An 18,967-nucleotide genomic window follows, 5' to 3' on the forward strand; every position below is an offset into this window, starting at 1 on the left:
ATATTACAATAATATAACCTAGTACATTGTCTGGGATCCTTGAACAGAAAGCAGACACTAGATAAACATGGCAGACCTCTGAGTAAAGTATGACTTCAGTTAATAATAAATAATGCATCAATATTAGCTCATTAATTATAATAAACATACCATATAAATGGGAGCTGTTCATAGTGGGAAATGGGAAGGGGCATGTACAAACTCTGTAATACCTTTACAAATTGTTTACAAATCTAAAATAAAATAGTTTAAAATAGTTTATTGAAAATGTTAAATAAAAGGGACAAAAAGAAACTGAATAAAACATAATGGGTAGGAAAAAGAAGAAAGAAAAAAGAAAAATAAACACAAGCACACAAAACCAGTGTGGAAAAAAAGGCCTGAATAATCTTTCTTTCCTCTCCTTTAACTCCCAAGCATATTATCATACACAAGTCTGGATTCTTCCATCTCATAAACATCTCCAGAATCCACTCCTTTTCTCAAGCCCTGCACCACTGCCTGAACATGGCCTCACACATATCTTCACTGGATTAGAGCATATGATGCCATATGTAGGTCTGCAAACACTATTTGCCCAAGATGGGCTTTAAGACATCTGCAGTGGTGTCTGCCAGAGGGAAGGTCTGGCAAGAGACAGGAGGAACTCAACTCCTTGCAAGAAAACCAGCATGCAGAGAAGTTTAGCTACACCCGGAGGAAAACATCAGCTCCTCAGAACAGAAACACAATGACTGAGAGTCCTCGGGCTGGGGAGCTCCTGTCTGATTTGCCTTGCCCTGGTTAGGACAGCTCAGGACCTGGGTGGCATGTGCCCGCATAGGAGGTTATGGATAAAGAGCTGCATTCTAAGGAATGACTCCAAGGAAATGAGTCGAAGGCCTGCGGCATGTCCTCGCTGCTACACCGCTCTACCCCTTAGAGCTGGATCCATCAGTTCCCCACAACAAGGAACATGGGAAGGTCCTGTTGGCATAGGAACCCCTGCTTCCATTCTGGAGTGCCCCACGGGCTCAAGTCCTGGGAAGTGGGCCAAGAGCTCCCAGTTCAAGAGGTCAAAAGGCTCCAGCTCACCTCAGCCTCCTCTGGGCTCCCCTGACCCTCCCCTGCTCGGCCCAGGGCAGTCCAGACGGGATGACGAGGGGGTGTTCCTCCTCCCACGTCTCCTGGGGCGGCCAAACCTCTGTACAGCCTGCCGCCTGGGAACCCGAACCCTCTCCTCCAGGGCTGCGTTCTAAGTCCTCATTTGAGACTGCGTTGAATGGGGGAGCGTTGCGGTGGCCACGCCGTCACCTGCAAGTCTCTCCTCTGCCCCAACGGCCCGACTGCAGACACCAGGGTCCCAGCAGGCTCTGGGGATGGCTGACAGGGACACACGCCCACTCTGGCTCAGCCTCAGGAAGCAAAGCCTCAGCGTCACCTGCGCAGGGCTACCTGCTTCATGAAGCAGTTGGGGTGACACAGGACATCTCCGAAAATAACACAGCGTTGTACACGGTCTCACGCAGTCACCGGGGGACGACTGTCACTCGCGGGCCCCGGGCACACGCGCCACCAGGGTGTCGAGTCAGCTCTAGCGGAAGCGCGGGCACGCTGAGCGGGATCCACGGCTGGGGCCTCCCAAGGAAGGATGAGTGTGAGAAGACTGAGGGGTGAGGGCTTTGCAGCGGGGAGACAGGAGGACGAGACCGCAGACATTGCAGACCGAGGCCAGGGTCAGGATAGGCTGGACAGTGCACGAGGCATGGGGGCTGGGGGCCGGGCCCCAGGAGGAGGACCCCCACCCCAGTTCCCACAAGGCCCACATGCAGCTGGCTGCCCGGCTCCCAAAAGAGACTCATGACGGCCCCGTGGGCACTAACGGGGTAGCTCAGGGACCTGGCGGTGCAGGGGGCAGGAAGCATGCCTATAGCCCGTTTCCCGAGCAGAGGCTCCTGTGGGGAAGGCCGCCCGCCCTGCGCGGAGCAGTAAGGCCCACATGTCAGGCATGACACACACGCATAAGCGTCCGTGGGTCTGACACCAGAGTCTGGCTGAGGACGCGGTGCGCTCTCTGTTCTGTGCTGCCATGGCAAAGAACGGATCCAGGGTCCCTGGGGCGCCTTCGATAGGAATGCCTGTGACAAACAGGATTCTGCCACAGGAGCCTTCCTAAGTGCGAGAGGACAGGCCACGCCGTTTCCTTCTTAGCCTGGGGACAGGAGGAGCACAAGGGGGGGGGGGGGCGGCACTGGACATCGCTCTGATTCACTCTTGCGGACTACCTTTTCAGCCCAAAGCCGCTTTGCTACTTCGCTGAGGCAAAACCCCCTCATTTCTGGGAGGGGTTCCTGAGAAAGTCCAATTTGCCTTGAAAGTCTCTGCCTTTGGATGTGCCCAAAGACCAAGGGACAGGGGCTTCAAGTGCGAGATCGCACCTAATGTTCCCGAGTTGGCACACGCACAGACGTGGCTATGGTTGTTCACAACATCTCAGCGGGGCTGATCACCCTCCTCACTCCGGAGCCCCTTTTGGCACTTCCCAGGGCCATAACCTTCAAGATCTCAGTGGGCTGACAATGTTCGCTGTCCTCGGATGCACAGTCCGAAACCTCTCTAACCCGTGATTCTCTGCTCCTGTCCCGCTTTAGAAGAGGCCGGAACACGGGCACGCTGGTGTCTGAGGGTCTGCGCTGCTTGGGACAGCTGTCCGGTGCTATTGTGACACCCCCCCCCCACTCTCCCCATCTACAAATCGTTCGTTGCCCTGACAGATCACAGACGCGGGGTTCGAGTGGAACGACAGAGAAGCGAAGCACACCGAGCTCCCTGCCTGTGCACCTCCGGGAGGACAGATCGTGCCCAAATGGGTGAGGGTGGCGCAGGGGGTCCAGACCAGCTGCGTGCAAGGAACCCAAAGGTCCCCAGGAACAGGAAGAGACCACCTCGATGCCTCTTTTCAGCTTTTCTCCCATGCAGACCTCTGAGCTTCAACCATTTCTTCCCACGAACACCCAGCCACTCTTCAGGACTGGCGGCGGACAACTCCGGGGAGTCCCGATAATTTCTCCTGGCCGAGGAGCCAGCGAAGGCTCCGCCGGTCCGGGGGGAACAGGGCTGTCCGGGACGTGCGCATTCCCCGCTGTCGTCCACAGAACGTTCGTGGTGAGGGTGGGAATAAAGCCCCTGAACCTTCACTGTGTTCAAATACCCTGTGACGGGGCCCGGCACGCTGTACCTTCAGGCCACAGACACTCGGCCTTCTCCACGGCCCAATGCAAACTGCTCCCGGCGTTTATCCATTTAAGACATCTGTCCCGCCCCAAAAGCACCCGATGCCCAAAGAGGGCCACTGTCACCACCCAGCTTCCCCGTGACCGGCAGCACAGAAGCGATCATGGGGCCCCTCTAGTCACAGCCCTGCCGCCCGGGCTGGGTCAGGGGCATTTCCAGGGCCGTCCTCGCCTCGGGAGCAACACCCCCTCACGGCTTCCGCTTCATCCGCAGCTCTCAGGGCACGCCTGCCCACCTTCGTGCCACGACTGGGACTGCTACACACAGTCCCCTATGGCTGGGACGCGTCCTGCTTCTAGCGTCCTCCGCGCTCAGCCGCAGGGCCTTCCAGACGGTAGAACTCAGCCCACGTCGAGGAATCAAGGAGCCAGTGAGCCGAGCTCCCTCTGTGCTGAGCGGACGCTTCTCCTCCTTTCTTGAAGAACCAAGCCAGGGCAGGAGCCCCGTGTGTGTGCCTCTGCCATGGACACCATGACAGCCAGCGGGGCATCAGAGGCAAGAACCCACACGCTTATCGTCCCCCGTTCCTGACCCCCTTCCCCTTCCTATTCCGTTCTTTCGCCTTCCCAACCCACCCCGAGGCCAAGCCCTGTGATTCTGGCCCAGAGCCCAAAACAGGAGGCAAGGTGTCTAGGCTGGTTTCTAGGACACGGCAAAAATCCTTTTTGCTGAAAGATATTTTATGTGTTTATTTATTCGAGAAACAGCACACAGAGAGGAAGAGGGAGAAACAGGCCGACTGAGCAGGGAGCCCGATGTGGGGTTATATCACAAGATCCTGAGATCCTGACCTGAGCTGAAGGCAGATGCGTAACCAACGGAGTCCCCCAGACGGCCCCGGGACATGACAAAACTCGTAACTCTTGAACTGGGTCAGGACAAACGCTGTGTTGGGGGATGTCACGCACACACTCAGTCACTGAAGCCAATGAAACCTCCTACGCCAAGGAACCCACTGGAGAGCTCACCAGGGACACCGAGCTCTGAACTTGGGAGGCATCGCAGGGAACCGCCCTCCACATCCCCAAAGGAGGCTCTTTGCCCTGCATTTTCCCCCAAACCTCCCTGGCCCTGCACTGCTTCGAAATCCCAGGGCTCTCTCTTCACACACACACACACACACACACACACACACACACACACACCCCAACAGGGAAGAACCAAGAAACAGCCTCACTTCGTGCCCGGAACCCCCAGGACAATCTGCCCACCACGCCAGGGCCCGGACCGCACCACAGCCACCCCTGGGGCTCAGGCCCTCCCTTCCTCGTGGCTCACAGCCTCTTCAGAGGGGACCAGGGAGGAAACCGGCAGCCCGGGATAGACCCGCAGCAAATACTCCAGCACCTGCAACCTGCTGGTTTCCGCGTGGGCCCTGGGACCCCACAGGAACTCGTAGCGGGCAGGGTCACTGCCGGGCACCTGCCGGTACTCCAGGTACCCTTCCTGCACCCAGACGTTGGTCAGGAGCTCCCGGGGCTCCCCGTAGATGATGTGCTCCTCACCGGCATACACCCCCATGACCCCCAGCGCTTCCCACACCACCTCCTCGGGGGCACGGTCGCCCTCCAGGAGGATCACCGCCAGGAGCACCACCAGGAGGCCGGTCTTGGGCGGGCCCTGCTCACCGCTCAGCATCGCATCGCAGGTGAGGCCCAGGACAGTGACCAGGACGTAGGAGTGCTCGGTGGGGTCTACTTCCTTCACCTCCACGCCGAACACCAGCCGCATGCACTCGGACGCCTGGCCCAGCATTCCGGGGAAGGCGTCCTGCTCATCCTCGCCGACGATCGCCAGCATCTCCGCCTGGCTGGCCGGCTCCTTGGTGAGATACTTGAGGAGCAGGAACCCCACCAGGTCAGCTGTCTTCTCCTGGAGTATGTCAGAGCGCCTGGGCTCGGCTTCTTCGGACTCCTCCCCGGTGCTGGACCCCTCCTCATCTGAGCTGCTGGAGCCCTGGTCGGGCGGGCTCCAGGCAGTGGCTGCCATGGCCGCGGGCAAGGGGCAGGCCATCTGAGGGCTCTGGGGTGGACTCGGGGTCCCCGCAGCAGAGCCCTCCTCCTGGGGGCCCAGAGACAGGGCCGAGCAAGAGAGGGAAGGGACGCTGGACTGGGAGGAGGCAGAGGCGGAGGAGGGAGGTAGGGTCTCCTCTCCTCCAGCCCCGCACTGCTGTGCCTCCTCCAGGCCCTGTCCCGGTCCTGGACCGGGGTCTTCCTCCAGCTTCCACAGCTCACTCCTCTGACCCAGGGGCATGGCGATGGTGTCGGGCTGAACCTGAAGACACATGTGGGTGGCTCCTCAGGGTGCAGCCCATCCAGCAGAGGCCCGGATGTCCCAGAGCTGACAGTGGGCTGCGTCGCCCATGGGTGCCCAGGGGTGCCCTCTGGGTTGGGACCCTGGCGCCAGGCTCACAGCAAGTACCTCACCTTGACCACTGGCACTCACCTGCACCGTGATCTCAGGGACTCCTGCCTCACACCGAGGGCTCAACAGCTGCTTCTCGATACCCCTAGGGGAGAAAAGGAGAAGACACCTCAGGGGACACACTTAGAGCACAGCCCCGGGGCCCAGGGCACACAGGAGGGCTGGGCTGGACTCCTGAGTCTGCCACCCGTCCAGGCTGGGCCGTCCCCTCCTTGGCCTCTCAGGAGACTTCTTCCCCCTGCCAGGACCTAAGCCCCACGCCCCTTGGCCCAGAGGCCAAAGGGTCCCAGCAAGACCACGCGGCCCTGAGCCTCCACGGAAGGAAAGCGAGGGGGTCACATCTGGACCGGCCTGCATCAGGTCTACAGGGCTCGTCACGGATCTCCAGGGATGGCCAAATGTGGGGGTGCCATCTATGTGGGATGGGTCTGCTTCTTTGTCTATACCTTGACCCCAGGAAGGCTGGGAAAACTCCCGGTGTTCACTGGAGGCGACCCTCCTGGTGTCGAGGCCTCATCTCATGGAGAAGCCGGAAGGAAAAGCGAGGAGAACTCAGTCTGCCCACCGATGCCCCGTCTCCCCACTGTCCCCCCATCTCCCCATGGCTGACAGAAGTGTGAGGGCAGGCCTGGCCCCTGGGGATCCTCCCTCCTCCACTGACCTGAGTACAGACCCTCAGGCACAGACCCTCCCCTCCCAGAGCCCAGGGAATTGGGGACGAAGAGGGGCTCAGCCCGCCAGACGCAGCCCGGGTTCTCAGGGCGGTCAGGTAGAGCTGGCCAGATTTCTGGGCCATCCCCTCCTCGTCCCAAGGGGGTCCTCGTTCCTGTCTAGGGGGTCCCCACATTGACTCTTGCTGTACCAGGGTGTCTCCCAGGTGGGCTTCCTCAGATGAACCGACTCTGTCCTCTCCCAGCATGGCCCTCGCCTCCCTGAGAGCTCCCAGAGGACGGTGAGGAGCCACCACGTCCATGTCCGAGGGTCCGTCCCCCACCGTCAGCTTCCAGCAAGATCCCAAAGGGCTGGCAGTGCGGACCGACCCCTCTGTCCTGGGATGGGGATGCCCTCGGGCTCCCGGGAGGCTAATCCTCCTTCTGGCCAGGGCCTGGTCTTCCACCCACCCCCAACCTGAGATAGAGGCCATGTGCCCCTCGGCCCGAGACCTCACTCCCCGAGGTCTCTCCACCTTCCAGCCCATGAGACAAGTGAGCATGCCTGCCAACTTGGGCCACCGCTGACCAGTCCTCCCTGGGCTGCCAACAGGGCACGGCCGGACTCCGGGCCACTGGCTTCTTTGTTGAGAAGGTAGGATCGGGTACAGCCAGTCCTGACCCAGGGTTCTCATCCTCTCTCCCAGAAGGACCTGAGACCCTCCTCCCCACCCCATGCTCCTCTCTCTCTCTCTCTCTCTCACACACACACACACACAGACACAAACACACGCACGAGCCCTCCACACCCCAGGCCGTGTTCCTTCTCACCACAGCCCACAGTCTCTCACACCCAGATGTGGACATCAGGACAGGCATGGGCTCCTCCTACACTGGGGCCTCCTCTCCGAATTGAACATGCTGGGGACCAGGATGCCTCAGTCCTCCCTCTGGTCCTCTCCTTCCACCACAGCAGGCCCACGGTCCGCCCGGGAGGTCCTGAAGCCCGATGCTTCCACCCAGACCCGCGTCTCTGGGAGACTTGGTGGGAATGCAGGGCTCGCCCGATGTGATCATCTGTCCCTGGGGCCTCCTGGGACCAAACGTGGTCTCTGTCCCCGATCCTGCAGTCCTCCTTGCAGGCCTCGCCTTTCCCCCAAGCCACACACGGTCCATCTCCCCCCTCACGCGTTCTTGAGGCGGTGCTCCATCCTTGTGACCACCGGTCCTCAGAGGCCCTGAGTCTGAAGTGGCCACCCACGGCGTGGGATCGCCCACCCCAGGAGCCTCCCGTGGCTGAACCAAGCCGCGGTCCAGCGGGCTCCCTGGGGACTCCCTCAGGTCTTCTCGCCTCGAGCCCTCGCGGGTCCCGGGCCTCTCCTGTCTGCTGTCCCGGGGCCGGGGCTCCCACACCAAGGCTATCGCTCCCCTGAGCCCACTGGCTCAAGCCTGTGACCACGATGTGCAGCGGCAAAGCCCAAGACTTCCCAGGGCTGACCGCGGGGGCTGAGATGGGGCGTCCGGGTCTCTCGGGCCTTCTTCCCCTTTCCAACGGGGCTCCCTGGTGCCTATGCCTTTGTGTGCTGTACTGCCCGTGGATCGACTCCTGGACCCCAGCGCATCCAGCATCCGGGAGACCCAGCTGGGCAAGTGAGGTACACAAACACGCACATACGAACACAAATGAGGAGTCCGTGTCCTACACTAAGACGTCTAGGGGCTGCCTCTGGGTTGGGGTCCAGGGTCCCTCAGACCTCCCTCTGCCTCCTCGCCGTGAAGCCCAGCAGCACCTGCCCCCACGTGTTTGCCCACGCGAGGGAGGCCCTCTTCCTTCTGCAGAGGTCCCCAGTCACTAGAGAAAGCCTGAGGCGCGAGTCCCACCCTAGGGGATAGGAGACCCCATCCCGCCCAGATGCCTTTCTAAACTGACCCTGGGAACCCAATGCTGTGAGGTCCCCCCTCTCCTGCCTCAGGGTTCATACCTTGAATCCCATTCGCGGCTGAGCCCTCCCCTCTGACGCCCTGAGATCGGCTCCTTACATCAGGCGCTTTATCCCCGAGAGACCCGGATGCGGAAGTCCGGACTCGCCACGTGCTCCCATCCCCCACCACGGACCTTCCCTGACTGACTCTGGGCTGGGGCCCTGGGTCCCTCAATCCTCCTACATCCTCACCATAAAACTCAGCAAGGCCTTCTCCCGCCCCTCTACCCCACTGAGGGAGGCCCCACTCCTTCTGCCAAGGCCCCCAGTGTCTCTGAGACCCGGATGCACCAGTCCCACCCCAGAGGCTACTAGTCCCCATCACCCTCAGGTGCCTTTCCAGACAGACACTAGGGCCCGAATGCTGTGAGATCCCCCCTGTCCTGCCTCAGGGTTCATACCTTGAATCCCATTCGCGCCTGAGCCCTCCCCTCTGACGCCCTGAGATCGACTCCTTACATCAGGCGCTTTATCCCCGAGAGACCCGGATGCGGAAGTCCGGACTCGCCACGGGCTCCCATCCCCCACCACGGACCTTCCCTGCCTGACTCTGGGCTGGGGTCCTGGATCCCTCAGTCCTCCCTCTGCACCCTCACCACGAAGCCCAGTATGACCTGCGCCCGCCCCTCTGCCCGCCTGAGGGAGGCCCTGCTCCTTCCACCCAGGCTCCGAGTCTCTCCGGAGGCCCCGAAGCCCCAGTCAGGCCACCTGACCACTTGTCCCATCACTCCAGGGCGGACTTCCCGGAATGGCCTTGGGAGCCGACGTGGGAGAGGTCCCCTCTGGCCTCCCTCAGGGTTCATACCTCGAATCCCATCCGCGCCTGAGCCCTCCCCTCTGACGCCCTGAGATCGGCTCCTTACGCCAGGCGCTTTATCCCCGAGAGACCCGGATGCGGAAGTCCGGACTCGCCACGTGCTCCCATCCCCCACCACGGACCTTCCCTGACTGACTCTGGGCTGGGGTCCGGGCTCCCTCAATCCTCCTACATCCTCACCATGAAACAAAGCACGACCTGCGCCCGCCCCCTACCCCACTGAGGGAGGCCCCGCTCCTTCTGCCAAGGCCCCCAGTGTCTCCGAGACCCGGACGCGCCAGTCCCCACACACTGGCCAGGTGTCCCCATCCCGCCCGGGGGCCTGCCCGGACTGGTCCTGGGGCCGACCTCAGTTTCGACCCCTCTGTCCTGGGCTCCCAACTCCCTCGGTCCTGCCCCCGCTCGGGCACGACCCCATCCCCCCTGACCCCCCAGGGCCTCCCTGGGCCGCGGCCTTCCTGACCCGGCATCCTCGCCCTCCGACCAAGGTCCTCAGCCCCCTCGGACCCCCGAGGCACCTTTCAGCCGACGCCCCCTGTGGCCACCCTCCCCCGGGGCCCCAGGGTCGGTCCGCGGCTGGGCTGCGGTGGGGCTGCAGCCCTCGGGGCCGCACCGATCTCCCTCAGGTGCCGACACCCGCTCCAGGGGGGGGGGCCTGGGCCCGTCCTTCTGGGGACCCGTGTCCCCTGCCCTGGCCCCGGCGGGAAGGGCTCAGCCGGACGGCGCTGCCCTGGCCCGGGGTCTCTCGGGGCTGCCGCCATGGCCCCCTGGATCCCGGGGGTCCCCCCACGACCCCCACTCGGGGCACCGTCAGGGCAGGGTCTACCTGCACGCCTGGCTGCCGGGCCTGGGCTCCTTCCCTCAGCCAACCGGACTCCGGCTTCCCACACACAGGGCCTCGCCTCTCTCAGGCCTCGGAGGCGGAAGTCGGCGCTCGACACATCCGGACCCCAGAGGAAGGGGTCCCCTAGGGCTGACAGCACCTCCGCGGCGATGGGTCCCGCGTGGGCAAGGCGGGAGCAGGGGAGCGGGGAGGAGGGTCCCTCGGTCCTCCCTGGGCGCCTCGCCTGCCCTCTGGCAACACTGGGCCGCCGCTGACCGCAGACCTGAGCCCCAGCGGGATGGTTGGCGGGGCTCGTGCCGCACCTGCTCCCGGGGCCCGGGGTGTCTCAGGGCTGCGGGCAGGGACACAGTGCGCTGGGACGTGGGACCCCTCGGCCCTCACCCAGGAGGCCCTCCTCTCCCCTTGTGGGACACACGCCGTCACGGGACAGATGCCTGATGTGGACCCGCAGTGCCCGTGACCGGGAGGCAGGGTCGGAGGAGAAGCGCTCCTTCCAAGGGGTCCCTTCGCCAGCCGCCAGACTTCAGGAACAGTCTGAAGATTTTATAAAAACATTGAATCTACTGACGAGGCTGAGCAGCTGCAGAGGTTTGGGGTTCGGTCCCAGGGTGTTTAGGGTTATCCACTGTTTTGGGGTCCGCTGCAGTGAGTTTTCCTTGGTCGTGCTCGTTCATCCTAAGAAACACAATGTCAGTAGTTAGATTTTGTACTATATTTGATATGGTATATAAGTATATACAACGTGTAGATTATATGTGTTTAAATACACATGTATGTACATATCACATAGATGTGGACATGGCCGTATATATGCATGTGTGGTACTTTATGCATTTACAAATTATGTATCTGTAGAGTTTATATACTTTATGAAAAATACCTTCTCTTATATGATTTGCTTTGATATTTGCTAATGTATTTCAGGCTGACTCTTTGTCTTATATTTCAATAATTGTAGATGGAGCATTCCTTACCACTAAGTTGTATCATGTGGTTATTAGCACAGAGTCTGGAGTTAAATGCCTCATTCATCCCATCTTTCCTGTGTCTGGTTGTTACACCAGGGCTACTGTCATGTGTGCTCTGGGATCCTGCCTCAGGTCTGGGCAGGGAAGCAGAAGCAGAAATTGAAAATTGGTCCCCCTGTCTATCCTGTCGTCTGCATTTACAAAGCCTACGTTCCCTCCCCGCATCCCTGATGTTCCTGAGTCTCCAACCCAAACAGAAGTTCCTCAGTCTTCAGTTTTCCCCAGGGTTTTCTCCTATTTTATTGTTCAGACATCGTTACTCATTCTCTGTGTCTCTTTCAAGACTTCAGTTTTTTTTTTTTAAAGATTTTTATTTATTTATTTGGCAGAGATCACAAGTAGGCAGAGAGGCAAGCAGTGTGTGTGTGGGGGGGGGGGGAGCAGGCTCCCTGCTGAGCAGAGAGCTTGATGCAGGGCTTGATCCCAGGAATTCTGAGATCATGACCTGAGCGGAAGGTAGAGGCTTAACCCACTGAGCCACCCAGGTGCCCCAAGACTTCAGTTTTTAAGAGTAGTTTTAGTTGCACAGAAATGAAAAAGAAAATTCCTTTTTCATCTTATTCTGATCAAAGTTTTTTCCATTAACTAGTGTTGAATTTCTTTGAGAGGACTTTTTGTACCCATTTGTGATCTGATATTTTTAGTTTCATTATTTTGTTAATGTAGGTAAATACAGTTGAAAGATTTTTCTTATGTTAAGCCATATATTTCTGTTCATTGGGCACAGCCTATTGTCTATTTAATTCACTACTATGTTGAATATGCATACATTTACTTAGGATATTTGCTGCTATATGTGCAATTTTTGCTTAAGTGTTCTTTCAAGGTGGGTTTCTCCTCTAGCATTTACATTCAGGAGCACTAGCTTGGGGAAATGAATAGAAAAAAAATTCCCATGTTCTTCTCCACTTTGAGTTTACCTAACATAAATTCTCCCCAACCATTTGGTAGAACTAGCCTTGAAAACTGACTTGCCCTGGAATATATGATGGTTGCTTGAGCTCATAATATGGTTTCAATTTATAATGTTCAATTAAGGTTTTCTATTTCTTTATGGAAAATTTGTCATTTTTTTTCCTAAAAACCACAATCCATTTTACTTAGGTTTTCAAACTTAATGACATGATATTTACAAATAAAAATTTTTACTACAGAAAGTCTCAAACATGTAAACAGTGGGGAATAGAATAGTGAACCCCATATACCTGACAACCAGGGTCAACATTCTTCTATACATGAGCAATCAAGCTCCAAATATACCCCCACCTACCTGGTATCTCAGATGCTAGGATATTGTAAAGTATATCCAAAATGTACCTTTTCATTATTCAGTACTTTAGTATGAATCTCACAAAGATAAGTACTCTTTTATTAAACATAAAGCCACCATGATTATCACTAAATAACTCTTTAATACAGTGAAATGGGTTTGTTTTTCACACTTTTCAGGCAAGCATATGCTCTTTTTTAAATGCAGTTTCTTTGAATCAGTATCAAAATATGTTCTATACATTTTGACTATTCACATCCCTGAGTCTTTTCAAATATACAGGCTCTCACTCATCACCTCTTGCTTGGCAAATACTTTGTTCAAAATAAAACACCCCTTGTCTTTTGTCCAGTTTCCCATTGTGTGCATTTCACTGAATGCAACTTTTCTCTCTTTGACATTATTCATTTGTCTTTCCATGTTTTCCACTTTTTTTTTTTCCCAGTAGAGCCTCTTGGCATCTTAAACATAGTTATTTTACATCCTCTGTTAGTTCCAAAATTATTGTCATATTTGAGTCTGTTAATTCCAACGTATGTGTCACATTTGAATCTAGCTCTGGTATTTGTATTGTCTGTTCAAATCATGTATTTCCTCGCCTTTTGGTCTTGTAAATTTTGGTTTAGTGTTGAATGTGTTGTGTGGGGTAATAGTAACAGATGTCATTATGTCTCATGTGTCATTTATGTTGATCTGGCTGGGAGTTGGGTGTTATTTCTTGTAGCTATAGGTGCCAGAAGCTTTGATTCTTCCAGTGTCCTTGTTTTTGTTTTCCCTCTCGGATTATGACAGCTGTACAATAATAACATAAGATAATGACAATAGGGGAAACTGGATGCAAAGTATATGAGAATTCTCTTTACTATCTTTATGATAATTTTGTCAATTGAAAACTTTTTAAAAAATGTAATAGAAGTCACTCCTTGGACTCCATTGGAAATAACAAATGCAAACACTTCTTCCTCTAAGAATTGACCCTCCAAGGGAAAGAATTAGCTTTTATCTTGCTTTTCTTCTACTAACCATATTACTACATAACGCAATACCTGTAGTAAATGCAGTGGAGCTCTTACTGGAGGATTCCAGGTGAGGAAAGTGCAAGGCATGATAGGAAAAAGGAAATGACCATTTGCAAGCCCAGGAATGTAACTGATGTAGTTCATGATAACTGATGGGTGCAATCACTGGGTGAAAGTTTGATTATGTACTCTACAATGCAGGCATGAGGTGTCACCGCCTGAATCCTCTGTTCAGTGACCTTCTGATCAACAGTAGAAGAACCTGAAGTGATATGCCTTCTGTTAGAATGCCCTAGGAAGCACACAGTACTACCTAGGAGTACTTTCCTCCCAAAATCTTGAACTTGCTTCTGGCCTCCCACTGGGGTGAGTTACAGTGCCAGGAAATACAGCTCTCTGTTAAAGTGACTATGCCCCTCAGTGAAGGCACAGGGTCTTTTCTGCGAAAAGAGCTCTAGACATCAGCAGAAAGGTGTTTACTTTGTTCTGCACATAATCTGCTCAAGAAAGGCACCATTTTCCTGTCTACCACAGTGATGCCACAACAAGACAACAGCCTTGTTGTCAATGGTGTTGGTCTTTCCCTTTATCTTTAAACCTGCATTTGCTCCCTATCCGCTAGGTCAAGTCAGAAACCTAAGATAAAAACCTCAATGCAACAAGTCAGTTCACGGTACCAGTGCCACTGATCTTGCTGCAAGGCTACCCTTGGGTCAGAGGATCAGGCCCTCCAAACTAGTCTCTCAAGAGCCCTGCCTCCTACTCTCTGTTGCAGAGCCCTGAGCTACTGCATGTTTTGTTCTCCCCTGGGCATTTGCTTTTGTCAGGCTGCTAGTATTCCTCTTGAGACATCTTCAAGTCTCTCCTTCAATGTCACCTTTTCCATGAGTCCTTCTGTGTATACTTAAACCTAAATTGAAATCCCTCCTTCCACCCCATCCCCAACACTCCTTATTCAGTTCTGTGGATTCAATTTGTTTCCATAGCATTGATCACTATTCAACCTACTTCACCTTTTACTTTGTTCCATGGTTCATTTCAACTCTACAGCCTTACACACATTAGATTATAAGCACTCCAGAGGCAACGAATTAGTTCAATGCTGTATCCTTAGAGCCTCAAGCAGTGCCTGGCACATAGTACATGCTCACCACTTATTTTAAGAATGAATAAAGAGCTTCCAGCTCTAAGGTCGTAGTATTTGGAGCCCCTCTTCCCTAAACCCTATTGGCATTTCTAACCCCCACAACTACCCAAATGGGCAAAGTTTGAATGCTTTCCACCATCCTCTAATTATTGGATCATGGACAAGGTAAGCAACTGAGCTTTCTGGGGACTCTGGAGACCCCTTGTCCCAGTCCCTGGTTGGTGCTCCTGGTATTCTGGTGAAGTCAGCATGGCAGGATTCCAAACTATGGCTGACTGCACACTCTCTCCTGCCAGCAGGCAGCTATGGCCTTCATGCTTATGCTCTTCTCCTCTTTCCTGTTGGCTCAGATCTTTAAGTTGCTATGGTCAAGGACTCGTGTATCCTTGAGTTGGGCCACAAAAGGTTTTACAAATAGCCAGTTCACACAGCACATGCCTATTGATTCCTGGGTATGGTCTGGAGAGCACACTCATATTCACCAATGATCTTTTTTTAAGTTTTTTTTTTTTTTTTAAGATTTTATTTATTTATTTAACACAGAGAGAGATCACAAGTAGGCAGAGAGGCAGGCGGGGGTGGGGGGGGAAGCAGGCTCCCTGCCGAGCAGAGAGCCCAATGCAGGGGGCTCAATCCCAGGACCCTGAGAACCATGACCTGAGCCGAAGGCAGAGGCTTAACCCACTGAGCCATCCAGGCACCCCTCACCAACGATCTTGATGAGACTTCCCTAGACAGAGTAGGAAGGGGAGTAGCCAACATGGTTTGCAAGGTTACTTTCAAACCAAAATACTCTAACCACTAGGGTTTCTCCCCATCGCCAAATACAGGTGCCTTCCTTGCCTTTGCACATACTGTTCCTTGCATCTGAAGGTGTTGGAGATACAGTACTTGCAAGAAGAAAGGCTTTTTCTCATTGTGCTGTCCTCCATGATAATGCCAAAGGATATCCTCATCATGAGAAGACATCAGACACACTCAGACTGAGGTACATCCTAACAAAACTGGAAAAGTAGTCCTCAGAAGTGTCAATGCCATTGATATAAGCAGAACACTGGCCTCCCAGAGATGTCCACATCCTAATGCCCGGAGCTGGAATATGTTAAGTTACACATCAAAGTGGAGTTAAAGTTGAAGATGGAATTAAAATTACTAATCAGTTGACCTTAATATAGGGACATTGTTCAAGATAATCCAGGTAGACCCAATGTTAATTCAATGGTCCAACTGTGGAAGAGGGAAGCCATGTGAGAAAGACTCATCCTCCCATTGCTGGCTTTGAAGATGGAGGAAGTGTGCATGAGCCAAAGATCATGGTCACCCTCTGGAAACACATATCTCCCTAGAGAATTCCAAAAAGTATCACAACCCTGCCTATTTTAGCCCAGTGAGACTATTTTAGGACTTCTGACTTTGAGAAATGTTACAGAATACATTTGTGTTGTTCCACTAATAAATTCGTGTTGTACCACTAAGTTTATGGTGATTTGTTACATCAGCATTAGGGAAATAATATAGTTTCAATGAAACTGGAATTACTAAGAAACTATCACAGATTGGAGGACATTAAGGGGATGTAACAACTGTATGTAATGTGGTATCCTGGGTTGGAAAGAAAAAGCACACATCCCTGCCCCTTTGCTCCCAGGGGTCTTGGCCACTCTATGGTCCGTCCGACTGTACCACCACTCAGGACAATTGCAGGGGCCCAAATGGAACATACACAGGGGTCTGTGGCTGAGCTGTAAAGACAAGACCACCCATGAGGACAATGTAGTCCTCTCCCCACTTTCCTTCTTATAGGATCAAGCATCCTCTTCACCCCAGTGAGAGAAAATGAGTGACAAGGTTGGGGAACTGGGTCCTGACAGTTGGAGAATGTTGACTATGAAGCTGGGGCACATAGAAAGCTACATGAGGTTGTTTCTATTTAAAAAAGCATCAGGAGCCATGGGTTTCATTACCACACCATAAGATCCCAGAGCACAGTCCACCTGTTCTCATACCCAGGGAGTTAAGTCATGCACATCTTCTTTTTAGGTGTGAGACTCCAGATTCTGCACCCTTAAAGTGCAAGGCAGGGGTGGAGGTATTCAAAAATGGAGCTGCCTCACAGGAAGCTGTTTGCAGGAATTGGTGGGATACTATCCATTCTCTCTAGGGACAAGAGCTGCACCCATCAGTCTCCTGAGAACCATAACGTCCAGGGAAGCTCAGGATAGGCATCCAAGTGGCCATGCTAGAAAAGGGTATCCTCCTCCTGGGTCCCAGCCGGCAGCCCCTGTCTCTCTTGCTGCCCACACTACTCAGTCTCTCCTGAACCTTGCTTCAGTCTGGAGAGCTTGGGAGCTTTGTCCTCCTGTCTCCCCACTGCTAACCTCTCAGTCCCCAATGCTGATGTTCATAAGCAGTTACCTCCACTTGACAGGGAATGGGGAGAAATGCTCTTTTGTAATTGCTGTGGTTCAGGAAGAGACAGCATGACTTGATATAGCTTCTTGGTGAGTCTCCTAGAAGTTGGTAAATAATAATAATTGCCATGTGATTGTGTGACAAATCGTTATGATTATGAGTTATTTTCTAATAATTCCCTATGTAACACCAAATGTTTGATTAAACTGATGGCCTTGTGAGGGTGACTCTGAGATTTTGCTTCCTGAGGCTGAGCCAGAGAGGGTGTGTGTACTGGTCAGTCATCTCCAGAGCCAGCTGGGACCCTGGTGTCTGCAATCAGGCCTTTGGAGCAGAGGGAAGACTAGCAGATGATGGTGGAGGTCACTGGGACTCTCTCCCACACACCCAGACACCCTCAGAGTGAAATGAGGACTTAGAAAGCAGCCATGCTGGAGGGGGCTTCGGGTTCCCAGGAAGTAGGCTGTGCAGAGGCTCAGCCAACCCAGGAGAGGTGGAAGGAGGAGCACCCCCACCGCATCCCGTCTGGACTGCCCTGGGATGAGCAGGGGAGGGTCAGGGGAGCACAGATGGGGCTGAGTTGAGCTAGAGCCTGGATGATATCATGAATTGGATGCTGTTGGCCCAAGTCCCAGGACCAGAGCCTGTGGGGCACTCCAGGATGGAAGCAGGGACACTGCATGCTGTCCTTGGAGGGAATGGACTTGAAGGGTGTGAGATGGTGTTTGATCCAGGCCTTCATGGACTGCTGGGATGTAGCACTCACGATGTCCCACACACCACCATGGGGGTCCCTCAGGGAGGCATTTCCAGAGTGCAAATTTCTCTCCAGCATTGTCTGTGCTGACACACATCACCCAGGTCCCTGGCAGTTGTGGCCATGGTGGGGAATACCAGACAGGAGATCCTCTGACCATCAGCAGGAAGATCTGGTGTTCTGTAGTTGCCCTGAGCCTGCCCCGATAGGCTGGTGCGAAGCATCTCAGCTATGGTCCTGCTTCTCTGAGAAGCTTCCATCCCCCAGCCATGACGAAGCCTGCTCTAAACTCCAGCCTCCTTGGCAAGGGGCACTTCCTGCCTGGCTCTCACCTGTCCTCGTCTGTGGCAGATGTCACCGGCAGCTGCCCTAGGGCTCTACATGAGCAAGTATGGGATGTGACACCAAGGGACATCCACAAGACAGCATCCGGGCAAAGTCACATTTACCTAGCACTTAGATGAAGGGTCTGCCCAAAGACCTCTCTCCCTGTGGGCAGGCAGTAAGAGTCCTTAGACCTAGTGGGTGGGTGTTTTGAGCCGCTGGCCTGCTGTGTTGCCTGACGTCCAGCCTGTCCAGGGGAGTGAGCCTGCAGCAGAACTTTGGGTCACCTAGCCAGCTAGGAGAGAAAGAGACCAGACTGGACAGGTGAATGGGAGAGCAAGGACCATGCCTGAACCCCAGAGCAGCCTTCAGTGGCCATCGTTCCAAAACTCACCTCGAGGGGAAACTTGATCCTTACACCCTCTGTCTTAGAGTGCGCCACTCCTCATCTCCGTTTCAGGATAGATAGTGATCTGATGGGGTTGGGAAAGTACACATGGGCTGGTCGAATATCTGGCTCTCAGTTCCCTCTTCTGTAACATAGGGAAGATAAAACAGTACAACCTCTGGGCCTTGATGTGTGATTGTACTCATTTCCTGGGACTGCCTACCAAGATGCCACAAAGTGGATGTGGAGGGATTTCTTCTCTCACATTTACGGATGCTCACAGTCCACAGTCAAGGAGTTGGCATGGTCATGCTCCCTCTGAAGGCTCTGGAGGAGGCTCTATTCTTGTCTCTTCTAACATCTGGTATCCCCAAGTTTCCCTTGGCTCGTGGTCACATCACCCCAGTCTCTTTCTTCTCACATAGCTGTATTCCCTCTGTACCTGCATACGTCCAGCTTTCCCTCTTGTTATGAGGACGCCAGTCGGATGCATTATGGCCCACTCGAATGACCTCATCTGAACTTGAGTACATCTGCAAAGATCCTATGTCCAAATAAGGTCACCTTCCCTGGTCCTGGGGATTAGTAGTTCAGCATAAGTTTAGGGAAACTATAATTCAACCCCTAACAAA

The 18,967-nt window shown here is 54.3% G+C and overlaps 1 protein-coding gene across 2 annotated transcripts; it reads right to left on the reverse strand.

Annotated features, from left to right (window-relative positions):
• Window positions 1–3,805: 3,805 nt before the first annotated feature.
• On the reverse strand, window positions 3,806–10,032 carry LOC131822065 (melanoma-associated antigen 8-like). Of its 2 annotated transcripts, none has more exons than XM_059158459.1 (3): window positions 9,973–10,032; window positions 5,719–5,782; window positions 3,806–5,547 (listed from the first exon to the last, which is right to left on the reverse strand). In XM_059158459.1, the coding sequence occupies exon 3, from the start codon at window positions 5,524–5,526 to the stop codon at window positions 4,525–4,527; it is 1,002 nt and encodes a 333-aa protein (XP_059014442.1). In that variant the 5' UTR covers window positions 5,527–5,547; window positions 5,719–5,782; window positions 9,973–10,032; the 3' UTR covers window positions 3,806–4,524. The 2 variants fall into 2 exon arrangements, with proteins under 2 accessions (XP_059014442.1, XP_059014443.1); XM_059158460.1 differs by lacking the exon at window positions 9,973–10,032 and adding an exon at window positions 8,330–8,403.
• Between the last annotated feature and the right edge of the window lie 8,935 nt (window positions 10,033–18,967).

The sequence above is a fragment of the Mustela lutreola genome, chromosome X (assembly GCF_030435805.1).
Source record: "Mustela lutreola isolate mMusLut2 chromosome X, mMusLut2.pri, whole genome shotgun sequence".
Taxonomy (NCBI): Eukaryota; Metazoa; Chordata; class Mammalia; order Carnivora; family Mustelidae; genus Mustela; species Mustela lutreola.

What these genes read in the sequence shown, in the direction of transcription:
- LOC131822065 (XM_059158459.1), bottom strand. Translation starts at nt 5,526, where the DNA reads ATGCCCCTGGGTCAGAGGAGTGAGCTGTGGAAGCTGGAGGAAGACCCC.